Here is an 18,073-nt window from a genome sequence, read left to right on the forward strand (position 1 = left end):
TTCAGTGATGATTTTTACTCCTTGGAAGAGCTGGAGCAATTGGAAGATGAGTCAATGGCCCAGATTGTCAATAGATTCTCCAATGTCAGATTCAAGAGAAATCCCAAGTTCAAGTACAAATCCTAACTACAACAGATTCCAGAAAGGTGGATCTTCATCCTCTAACACCAGCAGTGGTGGATACAAAACATGGATGGTTGATCGGAGCACCATTCGATGCTTTAACTACAATGAGTTGGGACACTTTGCCACAGAATGCAGGAAGCCAATGCAAGTAAGGAAAAACTCTTATGATTCAAATCAGAAGAGTAACTTTGAAAGGGCTTATCTGGAAAAGGGAAGAAGCTGGGATGATACTGATAGTGAAGATGAAGAAGAAGGGAATCTTGCTCTTATGGCTATTGATGGAAATACTTCGTCGTCAAGAAAAGATGTAAAATTTACTGATGCTGAATTAGTTTATCATCTAGGAGGTTCCTTAAATTGTGCTCAGTCGTGATAATGAACTGTTAAGTCAGCAGATCAAAGACCTTGAGAAAGAGGTCAATGAATTAAGACTTGTGCACATTAATCAAGACAAATTAAAAGAACAAGTATCTTTTCTAGAGAATAGAGTTAATTGTTATAGAAAACTCAAAACTATTCTCAAAGACAAGATCACCGGTCTTGAAACTAAGGTTAAAGCTTACTTTAATTCTTGTTCGAAGGCTAAAGAGTTCTACAGTAAGCAAGCTGTTAATCAAACATCTGGAATATGTTTTGATTACAATGCTGCTATTGAAGAATTAGGCATAAACTCCCCTCCTCATGTTTGTGCTAAAGGTAGGGAAGTACCACATGTGCTTAAGGGTGTTGATAAACCCCTCTATAAAGGATCAATTGTTGAACCATTTGATGAGACCTCCTTTATTATTCAAGAAGAAATACGTGTTGAAGATCGTGATAATGAGAAGGTTGTTTCCAAGCCAAGTGTGTCGAAAGTTCAGTCAAAGTTGTGAAAGCAACTGAGACTAACTCAGTCACACTATGAGTTGGATAACAAAAATGCCATGTCTACCATGCATAATTTTCCTGTTATTAATCCCTCTCATAAAGTATGTGGTGTTCCTAATTGTATGTCTTGTGCTTTTAATTTGATGTATGCTTATTTTAATGGTAAGCATATTTCTAGTGATAAGACTACTCCTCGTCAGCATGTGAATAATAGGAAGCATGATAGGTCTAAGACTGCTAGTCCTTCTAAGGCTAGAAAGGAGACATTCGTGCCTAAGCCTAAACAGAAATTTGTTAAGGCTGTTTACAAGGTCAAATGTCCAGTCATTGAGAAAGTTGAGAACATTAAAGTTAAGAATGTTTTTTTGCCTGACAAAGGTCAATTCTACAAGTATGCCGGGCCCAACCAAGTTTGGGTTCCGAAGAAGGTCTAACTCATTTAGTAGTGCAGGGCAGTAAACAGGTGGAACCGGTAGTGTGGATTCTTGACAGCGGATCATCAAGACATATGACTGGAGATAGAGCCCTGCTATCAAATATGGTTGAGAAAGCTGGCCCAGTGGTTACCTTTGGAGATAACGGACAAAGGTTTAACTGAGGGATATGGCTGTTTGCAAGCTGGTAATGTTATCATTGAACTTGTAAATATTTTCTGTATTTTTTCTATATTTATATAAGTTTTTATTTGTATTTTCTGTAATTATAAATATTGTTTGAGGTAGTACAGTTGTTAGGAGTTAACAATTGTATGATATATGAAGTTGAATGCTGATATCTTTTTGATAGATAATTGGTATTTAATTCATTGATATATATATATATATATTTTAAATTGTATGCAACATAATTATTGGTATCTAAAGTACTTGACAAGTATCGGTCAATGATATATTGTTAATATTTTGTTGCAGATAGTTGTGAGATTTTAAGTTCTAGTGAATTTATATAAGTTGTTATATCTGAAAGATTCACTATAATTTAAAATCAGCAGCATAGTCATTTTTATTAATATTATTTTTCAACAAACAATGTTGTTGATTATAATTTTATTAAGATAGATTATGGAGCTTTTGACATGAATGAGAATTACTTAGACTTTACCCTAAGTGATGAATGCTTTAACAAAAACTCATTCATATTGAAAGACAAATCTTTCTTTCTCTTCTTAATACTGCTAGGACATCAGTCTGTGTCTTATCAAAATCATTTATCTTTTTAGGCATAAAAACAGACGTGTGCACTCGAACAATTTTAGGAAAAAAAATCAAACTTCTTTCAACATTAGTGATTTCTTATTTTATTTAAAATCTTTTGAAGTCACTATTGTACATCATCTCTCTCAAAAGATTAAATGTATAATTTTCATTCATTATAGATCTTAAGTACATTTTATCTCTATTGCCATATGTTCTGTGATACAGGTTCAACCTCCAATGGCCTTCTTTCATTGACAGTCATGAGGTTGAAAACCCACGACTTCTATCCCACACTTTAAAGATAAACATAGAAACAGAACCAACCAACACTCTCTTACCACTAAAATGTAGTATGAATGAGCGTGAGGGAGATAGTGCCTTAGTGCACCACATAAGGAAGGTTCTGAAGTCAACCCAGCAGCTCTGTCTCCTACAAAGATGAGTAGTATTTAAACCGAGACAACTGCTAGCTCCCATACATCTTCTCAAAAAGATGTAATGGCTGAAAAGGCACAAAAACAGTTACTAGATTCATCCTCTCAACAGGGTGCGTCTATTGAAATTTGCCTGTCGGCCAGGGTATCCGATGTAGTGTCACCACCTCAAACATAAACAATTCTTGATGCATAAGGAAAGGTTACACATATAAAGGAGGAGTTGACAGAAACAAGAGTTTCGACCATTTTCAGGTCAGATTCGATTGTACAAGGTTCTTTAATGGACCAATTGCCTTTACAGGTGTTAGGAGAGGATACTGATCTAAAAGCCATATGTCAGTGGTCAGTGTCTACCTCCCCAGGCTTAAATCCCCTGGATGCATCTGCGGATAGTGGATATGACATAGGCGCAGATTGGCAACTTGATGACAATGATTCAGATATTACCTGATGAGTCACAAGGAAATGTCTTCACAGACATTAGAAGGGAACTTTAATCTTTATGCTAAATTCGTTGGATCATTGTTTACCTTCCTAGAATTCAAATCTGGAACCCTAAAAGGGAAACTAGCAACTTGTAGATTATGACTGAGATTCATCTGACGAGTTTAACAAGGATGGGGATTTGCGAACTCCCATTGCACCACTTGTGACCTCCTTAAGGATGGTTTAAGGTGATTTTCCTTGCAAGTACAGCTGAATTTTGGAGCTATGAGAGGAGTGATACACTTGTGAGAATGAGTGTAAACACGAGTGGAGAGAAGAGTGAAACACATGTGAGGTACACTAAAACAGAATCACACACTCACAGTGAGGAAGAAAGATAAACTACTTGTTATTTCTTTTCCAGCCAAGTGGAATATGAGAACTCCTTCAGACAATGGCATACATTCCTTCTCTAAGGGGGAGATAAAAGCTTAAGTAATAGTTTGGAGGATTCCTCAACTAAGGGGGAGAAATAGCAGGGAGGAAGAAAAAGGTAAAGCACATGTACACTACACCACACCATTGTTGTTTGTAACTACGGATCCTATTGTACGGGAGAGGTGGTAAACACAAGGTGATTTCCTAGTAAGGGAAGAAGCTGTTTTCCAAAAGGGGAGTACCGATTTTTATCTGCGGATCCTATTGTACGGGAGATGTGGTAAACGAAGGTGATCTCCTTTAAGCAGTTGATTCTCATAGGGGAGAAGCAAGAGAGATATGCGCTCCTCAACAGGAAATGTGGTTGTACAAAAGAAGATGAAACTACTTGAGGATATGTTCAGTCTAGAGGAACATCTATTTGGAATCTGGAAAATGTTAAATATAATCCAGAAATTTTCTGCTATTTACTTTGCATTTCTGTTTATATCTTTTTCTTATTTGTTAGTTGAGTTATCCTCTAGGTATTTGTTGTTATTGTCTAACAAACAAATAGGGGAGATTGAAAGGCATATCTCATAGCCTATTTGTTTATTCGAGGATTTAACTCAACTCAAATAAGAATGTAACAAGTAAATAGTGGATCTACCGTCAAAGAGATCTCTCAAAGTAACATATGTTAAAGGATTCAGAAACAATGTTCATCTACAGACTTGAGGAATTACTTCACTGGAAGAAGTTCAAGAAATTGATCAAGCCTCAGTGATATAAATCAAGATTGTGGATTTAATCAAGTGACAGAGATCTTGTCAGGGTATCAGATAATTGCAGGGATTTAATCTGAAGAAATCACGTTATCAAAGTCAAGACATGAAGAAACGTCACGGAAGTTAGTCACTCATGAACCAGACAGTACATCGAGTGTCAACATTGAAGTGGTGGAATTGATTCATAATTGACAGTGATTTTCAGAAGATTTTCAGAAAAATGGTTGATGTTGAAGAGTAGTATTAATTATCTATTAATTAATTAAGTCATATAGTTTAATTAAGAAAATAAATTATATCTGCAAAGATTAATTTATTTATTAATTGAATTAATTGATTAATTAATTCTGAATTAATATTATGAATTTTCAGAATTGATTTTGAATTTATATTCAATATTAGTTCAGCATGACAATCAATTGAACTGGTATGACAATCTGGATTGTCATACCGAAAGTCATACTAGTACAACAGATTTTCATACCGAAAGTTCTACCAGCCATGGGATTGTCTTGCTAGTTCAACAGATTGTCATACCGATTGTCTTGCTAGTTCAAGTGATTGTCTCACCGATTGTCATGCTAGTTCAAAAGATTGTCTCGCCGAAAGTCATGCCAATTCTCAGATAGTCATGCTAGTTCAAGTGGATTCTGTTGATTGAATTATAAAAGACAGAAGTAGCAGATCATTCATTTACAATTGAATACACAGAATACACTCAAGAACAGAAAAGAACAGAGCCGCACAAAACATTTCATCTTCAACTGCTCAATTCAAGATCATATATTTCCAGCAATTAAAGTTAAATCTAAACCACTAGAAATCATTGTCTTGTTCTTGTGTAACTATCTAGCGGATCAAAATCCCTTGAACTTAATCTCAAATTGCTTTTAGAATTTGATCCTTTCTATTGCAAAAATAGAAAAAGTTCATGTCGAATTTATTCTAGATTTGTGATAATTAATTTGAGATTAATCCCTTATAATCGATACCAGTTGTTGTAACACCTTTCAAGTTTAATAATATTTTTATTTAACTTGAATTTTTTTTTCAATTTTTATTCTGCACTAAATTCGATTAAACGGTATAGTTTGTATTCAACCCCCCCTTCTACAAACATATTGGGACCTAACAGCTTCTTCAGAAATTTGTTACTAATGTGCTATAAATACAATAAATGTGTCGTGTTTGGTAGTTGAGATTGAATTGCCCCCGTCATCGCTTGATCTAGATCGGTGATAATAGCCAAAGGTGCTTTTCCTTCAACGGCCTCTAACCAAGTACCCAAAACCCACTCAAATGTAGTCTTCAATTCATCACGCATTAGTGCAAATCAAAAGAGAACCTGATTGATAGTGATGATTCACCCCGGTGAACGGCACTAAACGGCATAGCATACCTATTTGTTCGATATGTTGTATCGAATGCAACCACATCACCAAAAAATTGTAGGCCAATAACGACCGGGGGTCAACCCATAAAAGGCACTTCAATCTTCCTTCTTCATCAATTAGAGTCCGAATAAAAAAACTTCCTCCACTTTCCTTTTCTAACCGATGTAACAAATCCAATCCCGCTTGAGCATCATTCACACCCAAATTATCTTTTCTAAAATCACGCACGACATTTCTCAAGTGTTGGGCATGAAACCCTACTTGCTCCTCTCCTCCGTGTATATTTCCAAATATATTCATTTGTTGTCTAGGCGCAATATCTGAAACATGGAAACTCTTAATTAAATTCTTTTGAGCGGCGGTTACATGTCGCTCCCTTTTAATCAAACTCATCTTAGAAGACGACATAACTTCGTGATTATGATTTTACTCCAACGATGTTATCTCCCAATGTCTTGTATTTCGCCTATTAATCACATGAATTCTAAATTTACATCCACTTCTAGGAAGTTTATCTCTACGCCTTTTCTTCTTCTCACTACCTACACTTCCTATCAAAACTTTTTCATCCTCTACGGGTTCTTTATCGCGGTTTTCTCCCGCTAATTAAAACATAAGCACGGGCATATATTATTTTGTCCACACGCCTTTGTGTATCTTGGATCTTAATTGCAAACCCATTTTTCAAAGCGTAGGCCCTAATTACATTTTCGGCGGCTACTAAATTAGGGAAATTTTGACTCAAGAAAAGAATTACAATATCTTCATCTCCAACAACACTCTTATCCCTTGTCTCACTAATATCATGCATAAACTCACTATTTTCATGCAAATCTTCATTTTGAAATCTATGTTCACTAATAAAAACATCTTCATCACAATCATTAACAAGGTTAACATAATCTACATTATCATTACGTAAGCAACTACCACTAACATCAACAACCTCACTATTTACAACATTATCACTTTTTCAAAGTTTTTCTACCTTCAAACCTAACAAACATCTTATCCATAATTACAACAAGAAAAAAGCAAGAAATTGAGCTTACCAAATGTATTTACTGAGTAAGGATGAACAAAACCAATAATTCCCCTAAATTTGCTTTCCAATTTGACAAAAGTTACACAAAAAGGAAAGTGTGATCGTTTTAGGGTTACAAACTGCAATTAAAGTCCTTCCCCTATTATTAACCGCGGAAGGGTCAAACCTTCTGCGGAAAATATACGCGGAAAGGCAGCATTCCGCGAGAAAAAAAGCACGAACCGGGTATTTTTTTAAATCTTTGTCGTTGGATTGTTCATCCAACGGCCAGGGAGTGGTGTATTGGTTAACAGTTCCCTGACACATGATTGTCAGGGAACATGACCCAACAAGGAAAAGAGTAGCAAATTTAAAAAGATATTTACAGTTTACCTTTAGGGATGACAAACGGGTCGGTCGAAACGGGGTTTGCAAATATCAAATCCGAACTCGTTTTTGTTTTGTTAACCAGAATCTGAATCCTGTCAAAACCCGAATTATCTAAACTGAACCCGAACCCATTTGGTTTCAATCAAGTTTAGGTTTAACCGAAACCCAAAATATTTTTACAATCCGGAAAGTTTGTGGATACGAAATCTTCTTATACGATCCGGTACGAGGATCAAATGAATCAATAACATTACTTTGAAAAATGTTATAAATACGATAACTGATGTGGTGGTAGTTCCTTGACATCAATAGGGGACACCCTTGACAATAAGGCTACACTTTAGTTGTGTGGTAAAAAATGGAATTTCAGAGTGGATTACTGACAAGGAATCCTGGCTAGTAGAGTAAACCATAACTTGATAGAGGGGTTCCATAAAACAACAAAATGAGTACATGGTCTACACAAAGAGGCTAGACAGATAATGCCATTGATGGAACCAGAAACAACGCATTCTTTGAAAAAGTCATAAAAGTTGAGATTATAACTAAAATCCAGTTTTCGATATTGGCTTAGATGAAGATCATAAAGGATGTGAGGTTGTTCATTGAGGCGAAACAAAGCTACATACGTACGATCATCTAGCTTGGCCGAATTACGGGACAGAGTCACAAGAAGACCAATGACTATATCATTATCATATCAATAGTAATAAGTAATAAGTAACGTAAAATATATTTTATAACAGGTTTCGGTTTGGGTTCGGGTCGGTTTGAAACGGGTTTCGGTTTCGGGTCGGGTTCGGAACAATATGACCTAAAACCAAATCCGACCTGAAATATAGTTCGAGTTTAAAAATCAAACCCGAACCCAAACCCGAAAAAATCGGGTTCAGTAAAACCCAATCGGGTTGGTACGGATCAGGTATCCATCGGTTCAGTACCAATTATCATCCCTATTTATCAGCACTTTATTTAAGAATAAATAATGTTCGATACCCTTATTTTAAGTCCTTTCTTTATTCGAGACTTATTATTTTAATAAAAGGATTTTTGATTTTCAAATCTGTGCTTAAAAACACCTAATAAATAGTAATTCTCGTGAATTTGATGCATTTTGATTGTTCCTCTAATTATATATATAGATGGAACGCTACATTTACAATAATTTTACCCATGAAATTACACAAAATTCATAAAATTTAGTGTTTATTGTGTATTTTTTCGACACACATTAGAAGGCACACCATAGAATTTAATAAAATGCATTTTTTACCTTAAAGTTCGCAATATAGCACCCGTTAATCAATTTTTGTTCAAACGGTACGTAAATGTTACTGTGTGTAAGGTTAACATTATTAAAAAAAGTTCTTAAAATTAATTTTTTTAAAAATAAATTTAAATTTATTAGAATTTATATATAAAAAATAAAAGTTGAATGATGTTTTTGTTATAATAGAATGAATAATTTTAGAGGTTTCAAATTGGTATCCAAAATAGATCTCAAATATCACGTATTGTGATCTTATTGACCACAAATCAATTATTAATTGTGGGCCATTGCATTCAAGTAAATTTCAAAGATGAAAGAATTTCAAATTGTTAAATCACCGATGCCACATTTGTGGTCAAATTTTGATACCCAATTTAGTACATTAAACATTATGTTAATATAATTAATCCCTTACATTTATTGCTCAAATAAATTAACCCCCTGCATTTATAAAAATTATTTTAAAATTTGTATTGAAAACTCGCTTAATTTTAGATAATTATTTAAAGTTAAGAATTCAGTCTCCTTACTTTCATAAAAAATATTTAAATTAAAATTATTGTAAAGTGTATACCCTAACGCCATGTTTGTTTCATGGGATTATAATCCCGAGATAATAATCCGCGGATAAATAATTTCATCAAAATTAGTCCTATGAATTAAAATATCTTATCATATGTTTGTTTGGAAGGATTAAGTGTAATATTGGAATATAATTTTTTAAAATTTTATCCTATATTTGCTTTGATGGATAATACTTGGGATTGGAATATAATACTTAAATTTTTTCAATAGTATGTTTGATTCACATGAGATTACAATTAGAGAATTATAATCTTTAAAAAATGACTTGTATGAGAAGATAAAATAATACCTTCTCCCACCAAGTATTAATATTGGAGGGGATTATAGTCATATCCACTACTCCAACAAAAGGTGACATAGGATTATTATTATGACGACCTCAATCTCGGGGTTAGGAAATGAGGACTCACACACCTCTAATCTACTAATTAAATATGCATAAACCCTGATTAACTGCTAACAGGATCAACAGGATAAAGTATGAGACAAGATTACAACTACCAATCATCGAATATAACTTACAAACCCAAAATATTATTAAATAATCAATATCGATTCCGGCTGGGAACCGACAGATAACCCATTGTATCTTTAAACACCTCTTTACTAGGCGCGAGCTCACTCATAACCTGTACTACGTGCTCTGGCAACTGGAAGCCCTCAACACGGTAGGGACCACCAGGTACGCTCTTACGAGCAGTGCGCCTAAGCCTGGCCATCTTCTTGCTTAACTGTCATGGTTAGATTAAGACAAAACAATGAGTATAAAACTCAGCAAGTAACTAAATAGCAGTTCTACAATAACAATTCTCAATATGCTTTGAACAAACTAGGGCATTCTATTTTAGCTAAACTAGGTGGCAGATTTCCGTATATTCATTTTTTTTTTTTGCTTTCTTTGAGATAAGGAAAGGTATCTGAAGAATAGCTGGGCTTTCAAGAAACAAGGCTCGAAACAGGATGAAAGCCGACATTCAACACAAATCATTATAGGATCAAAATAGATCTTTCGGTAGAGGAAAGCAACAGTATTTCAAGATATAGAATCATTCATATGATCAACAATTTCAGGAATCAGGGTTCTGAGCTCTAAGCTCCACAATAACATAATCAACTCTTTTCAAAATAGTATAAACCATTTTCATTTCCAAAAATCAATTTACTGAATAAAAGTTTCAGTTCCTTTTCTTAAATAATCATTTAGAACCCTTGATTGGATCACTTATCTTTCCATTTCATTATATACGAGTGATCAGCCCGTATCGACCTCCATTCCGGTCTTTAAGGTACCATTCGGCATAATTTCAGCCTTAAATTGGACTAGTCCCACTAGCCTCTTTCCATGAGTGGACAATTCATTTTATCATTACCAAGCCTTTGAAATCATTCGGACTCTTTCAAGTCGAAACTCATTCTTAATTCAGATTTTTAAAGAAACAAAGTTCAGGGAGTGAATCAAAGATACGCAAGGAACAATTCTCAAGAATTCTGTATCAAGGTTAATAAGGTACTAAATTTGAAGGATCAGAAATAACTTAGGGATCATTAGGGCGATCAAGAGAAACAAGGTATCATTAAACAGAGTTAACCAAGATAATTAAAGGTTCAATATGATCATGGCATTATAGGAAACTGGAACAGAAAGGCAGATTATCAACGGGTGAAATCAATAGGATTATCAATAACAGGTTATCAAGAACAAAGGGTACTTCAAATCAATATCAGGGTTTCATAAAGCAAGGGCTTCATACTTTAACAGTTCAATACTCTACATGGTATGAACAACATTTCCTTTATAATCATTTACACAAGTAATCAGAGTTACTTGCCTGAAATTGCTTTCCTGAGGGTTGAACTACTGCCACCTAGTATACTTTTCCCTTTCCTAGCCCGAATGCCCTCACGCTCCGAATCTACAATAAAAACCAAAATCTTAATGAGATTCCCAACTCTCGTTCCCGGAACGATCACTCTATACGATAACTCGATTATATTCTCGAACATACGAATATAGCTTATACAAATAAGCACGTAGCACATAGCACAATTCTGTCTCATAGTTTTCATATCCTTATATACCTAGCAATCAAAGCATACTCGCTTGACCTAGGCTATTTCTCAAATCAAACTAACACGACTCTTTTACGAGTACTAGACCCATTTACAACCAAACATTTACGTGCATACTATCACTTATATCAATCGACTTCATTCCCCTTTTTTTTTCTTAAATTCGAACCACATAATACAATCAACTAAACAATCCATAGATATTCACATATACGCATCCAATCATTTCATATTTGATTATCAAAAACCAAGTTTTGACCTTAAGTTCATATGGCCTATTAATTCACATAAACACGTATCTCAATTAACAACCTTTAAAGAACCACTCTCCTTTCTTTTAATCATAGAAATCCGAACCATAATTATACATATACAATCAAATTTCTCAAAAATCACACCATACAACTTTAGTTCTAGTATGATCCAACATTTAAACTAGCACCATTTTCTTTATTAACAAATTTCGAACATAAACACCACTCAATCATGGTCATGCAAGCAAGTTCTCATTAGTCACTAAGATTTTTAGCAAAAATCAACTCAATTCTCTTTTTAAGCCTAAGACCCATTCGGGTTTATCAAGAAAACACACATGCAAAGATCAATCTTGACATGCAAAGTCTTATATCACATTTTCGACTTGATTTAAACATTAACTTAGTCATTTAACTCATTCTCATCAAGATTTCCGAAGCACAAAGCCAAACATCACCTAATGACTCAACTTTAATCAAATTATTCAATCATCATGCATGCATTCACTTAATCATAAATCAATCTCTTTTAAACCCATTTTCTATTCGACAAAAATTCAAAATTCACAATCCAAGAACCAAACAAGGACATGCACATCTTGATCCTTTTTAAAACTAACATGCAATCACGTTTAAGCCACATAAACTTAGTATTCAACAAGATTAACCCGTAAAAACCGATTCCCTCTTCTTTATTAACAAAAGCCGAAGCAAAAGTCCACAAAACCCGAAGCAAAGATTCACATGCAACCTCAATTTTTGATTTTTCTAAGCACAATCATATATACACATTCATTTACAATCAAAGGAATCATTTAATCAAACACCCACTCGATTTTTATCAAAGAAGCCAAAAATCCTTTTCCAAATTTTCAAGAAATCTTAACATGCATGCATCATTTCAAGTTTATAAATTTCAACCTTTTTATTAACAATTATCCACTATTGATTTCATGGTCAAAAACCAACTTGATCACTTTAAGAACATAAACCCATTCGGTTATATAGAAAAGCACCACATGCATGTACTAAAATTAAAGTGTATTTTGTGTAGAGTTCAGTTTTCACATCACAACTCACCACCAGTTCACCGGAGTTCATCACCGGTGGCGGTGGCTTCACGGTGGTGCCCTCATTCGAGGGTGTCCAACCATGAGCCCCCGATTTCTTAACCAAAATCTATGCAACAACACCACATGCAATTTAATTTCAGCACGTTAATCACAGAACATGAACTAATCAAGCAAGCCCTCGGTTCTTGGCTTGAAACCGAACCCAAAACACACACACTTCGGCATGCAAGCACCAATACACACATGCACATACTTCTACCTACACATAAGTGTTTATCATGAAGAATTAAGGATAATTGATGAGTTTGATCAAGGAAAATGGAAGGATACCGAGAGAAATTGATGAGAGAGCCGAGAGAGAGTTGTTCGAGTGAGAGAGAGAGAGAGTGAAAGAAAAAGAGGAGAGAAAAGAGTGAGTGCACGGCAAGAAGAAGAAAATGGGGGGAAGAAAGGAGTGTTTTATACTCCACCAAATAAGGGTAAAATAGTAATCTACTAACCCACTTTCTAATTTGCATTTTGTTTCTCTTTTTACTCAAATGTAACAAAATTCAAAATAAAAATATTTCTCTCTCGGAAAGTCGAGAATTATTGAAAATGACATTTTTAACGCGTAGGTCTCGAAATTAGCTTTTCATCTATTACTCATAATAAGAATTTGAGCGAGCGGTTGATTTTATATGAATTTCGCAAACTCGCTTTAATAAATACCTTTTCCACATAAAAATCAATTTAAAAATGCAAAGATCCACAATTAAATTCACTTATCATTTTTAAAAAGTCTCTAAGACCTCTACGAAGATAACAGAACAAATCCCATGTTTTTATCTATCTCAGATGATTTTATAAAAATAGCACGAAGGTTAAATAAACCCTTATGTAAATCACATAATTCCTTTAAAATTCACAGAAATTATCACAGAACATATAATCATGCACACAGTCTAGCAATCACACGCATATAGTCACAAAACGACTCAGGTCTGATCATAGAATCTATCCCTCTTTAATCTTTATTCCCTTTTTACGCGTACCGGGTCACGTTCAGCCTGACGGCCCGACGCTCAGCGTTTCGAATACGCTTCTCATTACCTTTGTCAATCAACACGTCTCTTAAGACGAAATACTTCATTCATTTACTTCACATATAATTCACATTTTATATTATTTAATTTCCATTTTAGGACGGGTTCCGTTCTACCTGACGGCCCGAAACCACAGCTTGACTTCTAAGCTGACTCTTTAAATTGGAACGTTTTTATCCACGCTCCTTAACTCTAGTATACAGATAAAACAAATAATCACCACTTAATCACATAATCTCATCACATAACACATACTTTACTTTCTTAATTACGACGCAAAATTCTCGGTTGTTACAATCTACCCTCCTTAAAAGGATTCTGTCCCCAGAATCTAATCTAAGCAAATAGATGGGGATACTTTTCTTTCATTTCGCTTTCTAATTCCCAGGTCGATTCCTCGACTAGTGGATTTCTCCACAACACTCTAACTAGAGGTACAACTTTATTTCTAAGCGTCCTTTTTTTCGATCCAAAATTCGCACTGGTTGTTCCACATAGGACAAATCTGGTTGGATTTCTACCGGTTCCAACTCGATCACATGGCTCGCATCAGCATTATACTTCTTCAGGAGAGATACATGAAATACAGTGTGCAGATGTTGCATTTGCGGCGGTAGCGCTAATTCATACGCCACTTTCCCAACTTGTCGCAATACTTCAAATGGTCCAATGTACCTTGGACTTAGCTTTCCTTTCTTTCCGAATCGAGTTAAACCTTTCCAAGGAGATATCTTCAACAAGACCTTGTCTCCAGTTTTGAATTGCACATCTTTCCGCTCTTGATTCGCGTACTTTGCCTGTCGGTCTTGAGCTGCAATTAATCTCTTTCGTATCATTTCAACTTTTTCATTCGTTTGCTGCACTAGCTCGGGGCCAATTAACTTGCGCTCACCAACTTCGTCCCAATAAGTAGGGGATCTACACTTTCTTCCATACAACGCTTCATAAGGCGGCATGCCAATACTTGCGTGATAACTGTTGTTGTAGGAAAACTCAACTAAGGGCAAATGATCGTCCCAATTTCCTTTGAAATCTATTGCGCAGGTTCGCAACATGTCCTCAATTGTCTGAATTGTCCTTTCACTTTGTCCGTCTGTCTGCGGATGATATTCCGTACTCATTTTCAATTTCGTTCCCAAATGGTCGTGGAATTGTCGCCAAAATCTCGAATTAAACCTTGGATCTCTATCAGACACGATAGATACAGGAACTCCATGACGCATCACGATTTCATCCAGATACATTTTGACCAGCTTCTCTAATAAAAACCTTTCGTTTATCGGCAAGAAATGTGCTGACTTTGTCAGTCGATCAATTACCACCCAAATCGCATCATGATTAGACTTGGTTTTAGGTAATCCTACCACGAAATCCATTGCGATATGTTCCCATTTCCATTCAGGTATGTCCAGTGGCTGAAGCAGTCCACTTGGCCTTTGATGTTCCGCTTTAACTCTTTGGCACGTGTAACATTTGCTTATCCATTCCGCAATTTCCTTTTTCATGTTTGGCCACCAAAAATTTTCTTTCAAATCCCGGTACATCTTCGTATTTCCAGGGTGAATTGAAAATCTCGAGTTATGCGCTTCTTGCAAAATCTCGTGCTTTAGTTCCACAACATCAGGTATCCAAATACGTTAGTTAACACGGTATATCCCTTTTCCATCCTTTTGAGCTTTAATTTCTTCTCCCGTCAACTTATTCCTTTCGCGATTCATCACTTGCTCTTGACAGCATCTAATCTTTTCCAAACTTTCAGGTTGAAACAGCATTGCATAAATGGCTTCACCTCCACATTCTGGAGTCTGCACCACTATTTCCATCTTTTCAAAGTCCTTGATTAATTCTTCCGATGACGTTAACATATTCAACTTTTCCTTTCGACTTAAAGCATCGGCTACCACATTTGCCTTTCCAGGATGATAGTTTATCGCACAATCATAATCTTTGATCAATTCCAACCACCTTCTTTGTCGCATATTCAGTTCTTTCTGAGTAAAGATATACTTTAAGCTCTTATGGTCCGTATAAATCTCGCACTTTTCCCCGTACAAATAATGCCTCCAAATCTTAAGGGCAAACACTATTGCTGCCAATTCCAAATCGTGCGTTGGATACTTTTGCTCGTGCGGTTTGAGTTGCCTTGACGCGTATGCTATCACCTTCCCGTGTTGCATTAACACGCATCCAAGTCCTTTATAGGAAGCATCACTGAATATCACAAATTCACCTTTATCATCTGGTAATACCAACACAGGGGCGGTTACCAATCTCTTCTTTAACTCTTGAAAACTTTCGTCACACTTTTCTGTCCAAACGAACTTCTCATTCTTTCTCGTCAATTTTGTCAATGGAACGGCAATCTTTGAGAAATCTTGCACAAATCTTCTATAGTATTCAGCTAATCCCAGAAAACTTCTGACTTCCGTCGGAGTCTTGGGTCTTTCCCAATTCATTATAGCTTCTATCTTAGCTGGGTCCACTTTAATTCCTTCTTTATTAACTACATGACCAAGAAATTGCACTTCTTTTAGCCAAAATTCACACTTTGAAAACTTTGCATACAACTTCTCTTTTCGCAGAATTTCCAAGGAAATCCTCAATTGCTCCTTATGATCTTCCTCCGTTTTGGAATAAATAAGTATATCGTCAATAAACACAATCACGAACTTGTCCAAATACTGCTTGAACACTCTGATCATAAGATCCATAAATGCAGCTGGCGCATTCGTCAAGCCAAATGCCATCACCAAAAACTCATAATGTCCGTATCTTGTTCGGAACGCTGTTTTGGGTATATCTTCCGCTTTGATCTTTAGTTGATGATACCCAGATCTTAAATCAATCTTTGAGAAACACGAAGCTCCTTTCAATTGGTCAAACAAGTCATCGATCTGCGGTAGAGGGTACTTATTCTTGATCGTCAACTTATTCAGTTCACGGTAATCGATACATAATCGCATACTTCCATCCTTCTTCTTTACAAACAACACCGGTGCGCCCCACGGGGATACACTCGGTCGGATTACTCCTTTGTCCAACAATTCTTGCAACTGGGCTGCCAATTCCTTCATTTCAACCGGCGCCATGCGATAGGGAGCTTTCGACACTGGTTCCGTACCAGGAGCCAATTCAATCGTAAACTCGATCTCTCTGTCTGGAGGTAGTCCAGGCAATTTATCAGGAAACACGTCCGGAAAATCTCTTACTACCGGAATATCGTCGATCCTTACAGATTCTTTCTCCACATCCACGACATGAGCCAAATTAACTTCGCATCCTTGACGCATTAATCTTCTCGCCTCAATAACCGTTAGAAATTGCTTCTCTTGCCTCTTTCCTTTAAATATCACTTCCTCACCATCCTTGGTTTTTAACTTCACTTTCTTACTTTTACACTCTATTTGCGCCTCATGATTTGACAACCAATCCATTCCTAGAATAACCTCAAATTCTCCTAACTTAAAAGGAATTAAGTTAGCAGAAAAATGCCGACCTTCTATAGACACATCACAATCGGGACAAATCTTATTAACAAAAACTTTCTCTTGATTTGCTACCTCTATAATCAAATTAGGCTCTAGAGGGTACGCAACACAATTTAACTTATCAAGAATGCTTTCAGAAATAAAAGATCTGGTTGCTCCAGAATCCATCAAAACTTTTACTTCTACTGAGTTTAAGACAAGCATACCTGCTACCACATCCACATCTTGCACCGCATCTTTCATTGACATGTTAAAGGTCCTAGCTCTGGGTTGAGCTGATGGTGCTGGGAGAGACGGCGGTCCAGCAATTCTGAGAACATTAGCCTTCTGCACAGGCTCCTTGCAATTCCTAGCCATATGGCCTACCTTACCACACTTGAAACAAGCCAAATCCGGCTTCCTTATTTCATTTGAACATTCCGAAGAATAATGCCCCTTCTGGTTGCACTTAAAACATGTTATATCCAGCTTATTACACCTCCCCGGGTGTTTCTTTCCACAGTTCCTGCATTCTTGCATCTGGGGCCTGCTATCCTTTCCCGGTTGTCCAGCTTTCTGGAAACGGTTCTTCTGAGCTCCATTCCCGGGTCTAAACTTCTGAAACTTTTTGTTCTGACCTCCACCATTCTTTCCAAACTTTCCTCTGAACTTTGAACTTCCTTGCTCTTGCTCAGAGCTTTCAAACTTCCTCTTTCTTCCTTCATTTTCTCTTCGAGCAGCTTCCCGCTCACCTTCCACTATCATTGCCTTTTGAACCAAGGCAGCATAGTTCTTGATCTCCAACATTGCTATTTGACTCCTAATCCACGGCTTAAGTCCCTGCTGGAACCTCTTAGCCTTCTTTGCTTCAGTATTCACGTACTCTGGCACGAACCTTGCCAACTCCGAAAACTTACCTCATATTCTGCTACCGACATTTCCTCCTGTCTAAGATCCAAAAATTTCATCTCCAACTGATCTTGCATATAACTTGGCAAATATTTTTCCAAAAACATCTCAGTAAACTTCTCCCAAGATAAGTCTTTGCCTTCCAACAACGCCTTAGAAGACTCCCACCAGAAACTTGCTTCATCCCTCAAGTAATAACTTGCGTACTGAGCTTTCTTATCGTCCTTAACTTCGGCTAGCTCAAAGGCTTTTTCCATCTCTCTCAACCACGACTGTGCTTTAATCGGATCTGGCA

At 36.2% G+C, this 18,073-nt stretch overlaps 1 protein-coding gene across 1 annotated transcript; it reads right to left on the reverse strand.

Moving 5' to 3' along the window:
- Positions 1-5,573: 5,573 nt before the first annotated feature.
- On the reverse strand, positions 5,574-6,059 carry LOC141714327 (protein FAR1-RELATED SEQUENCE 5-like). Its single transcript, XM_074517852.1, has one exon. It carries the CDS (start codon positions 6,057-6,059, stop codon positions 5,574-5,576), a length of 486 nt encoding a protein of 161 aa, XP_074373953.1.
- Positions 6,060-18,073: the final 12,014 nt, after the last annotated feature.

Source organism: Apium graveolens, chromosome 3 (assembly GCF_009905375.1).
Source record: "Apium graveolens cultivar Ventura chromosome 3, ASM990537v1, whole genome shotgun sequence".
NCBI classification, from domain to species: Eukaryota; Viridiplantae; Streptophyta; class Magnoliopsida; order Apiales; family Apiaceae; genus Apium; species Apium graveolens.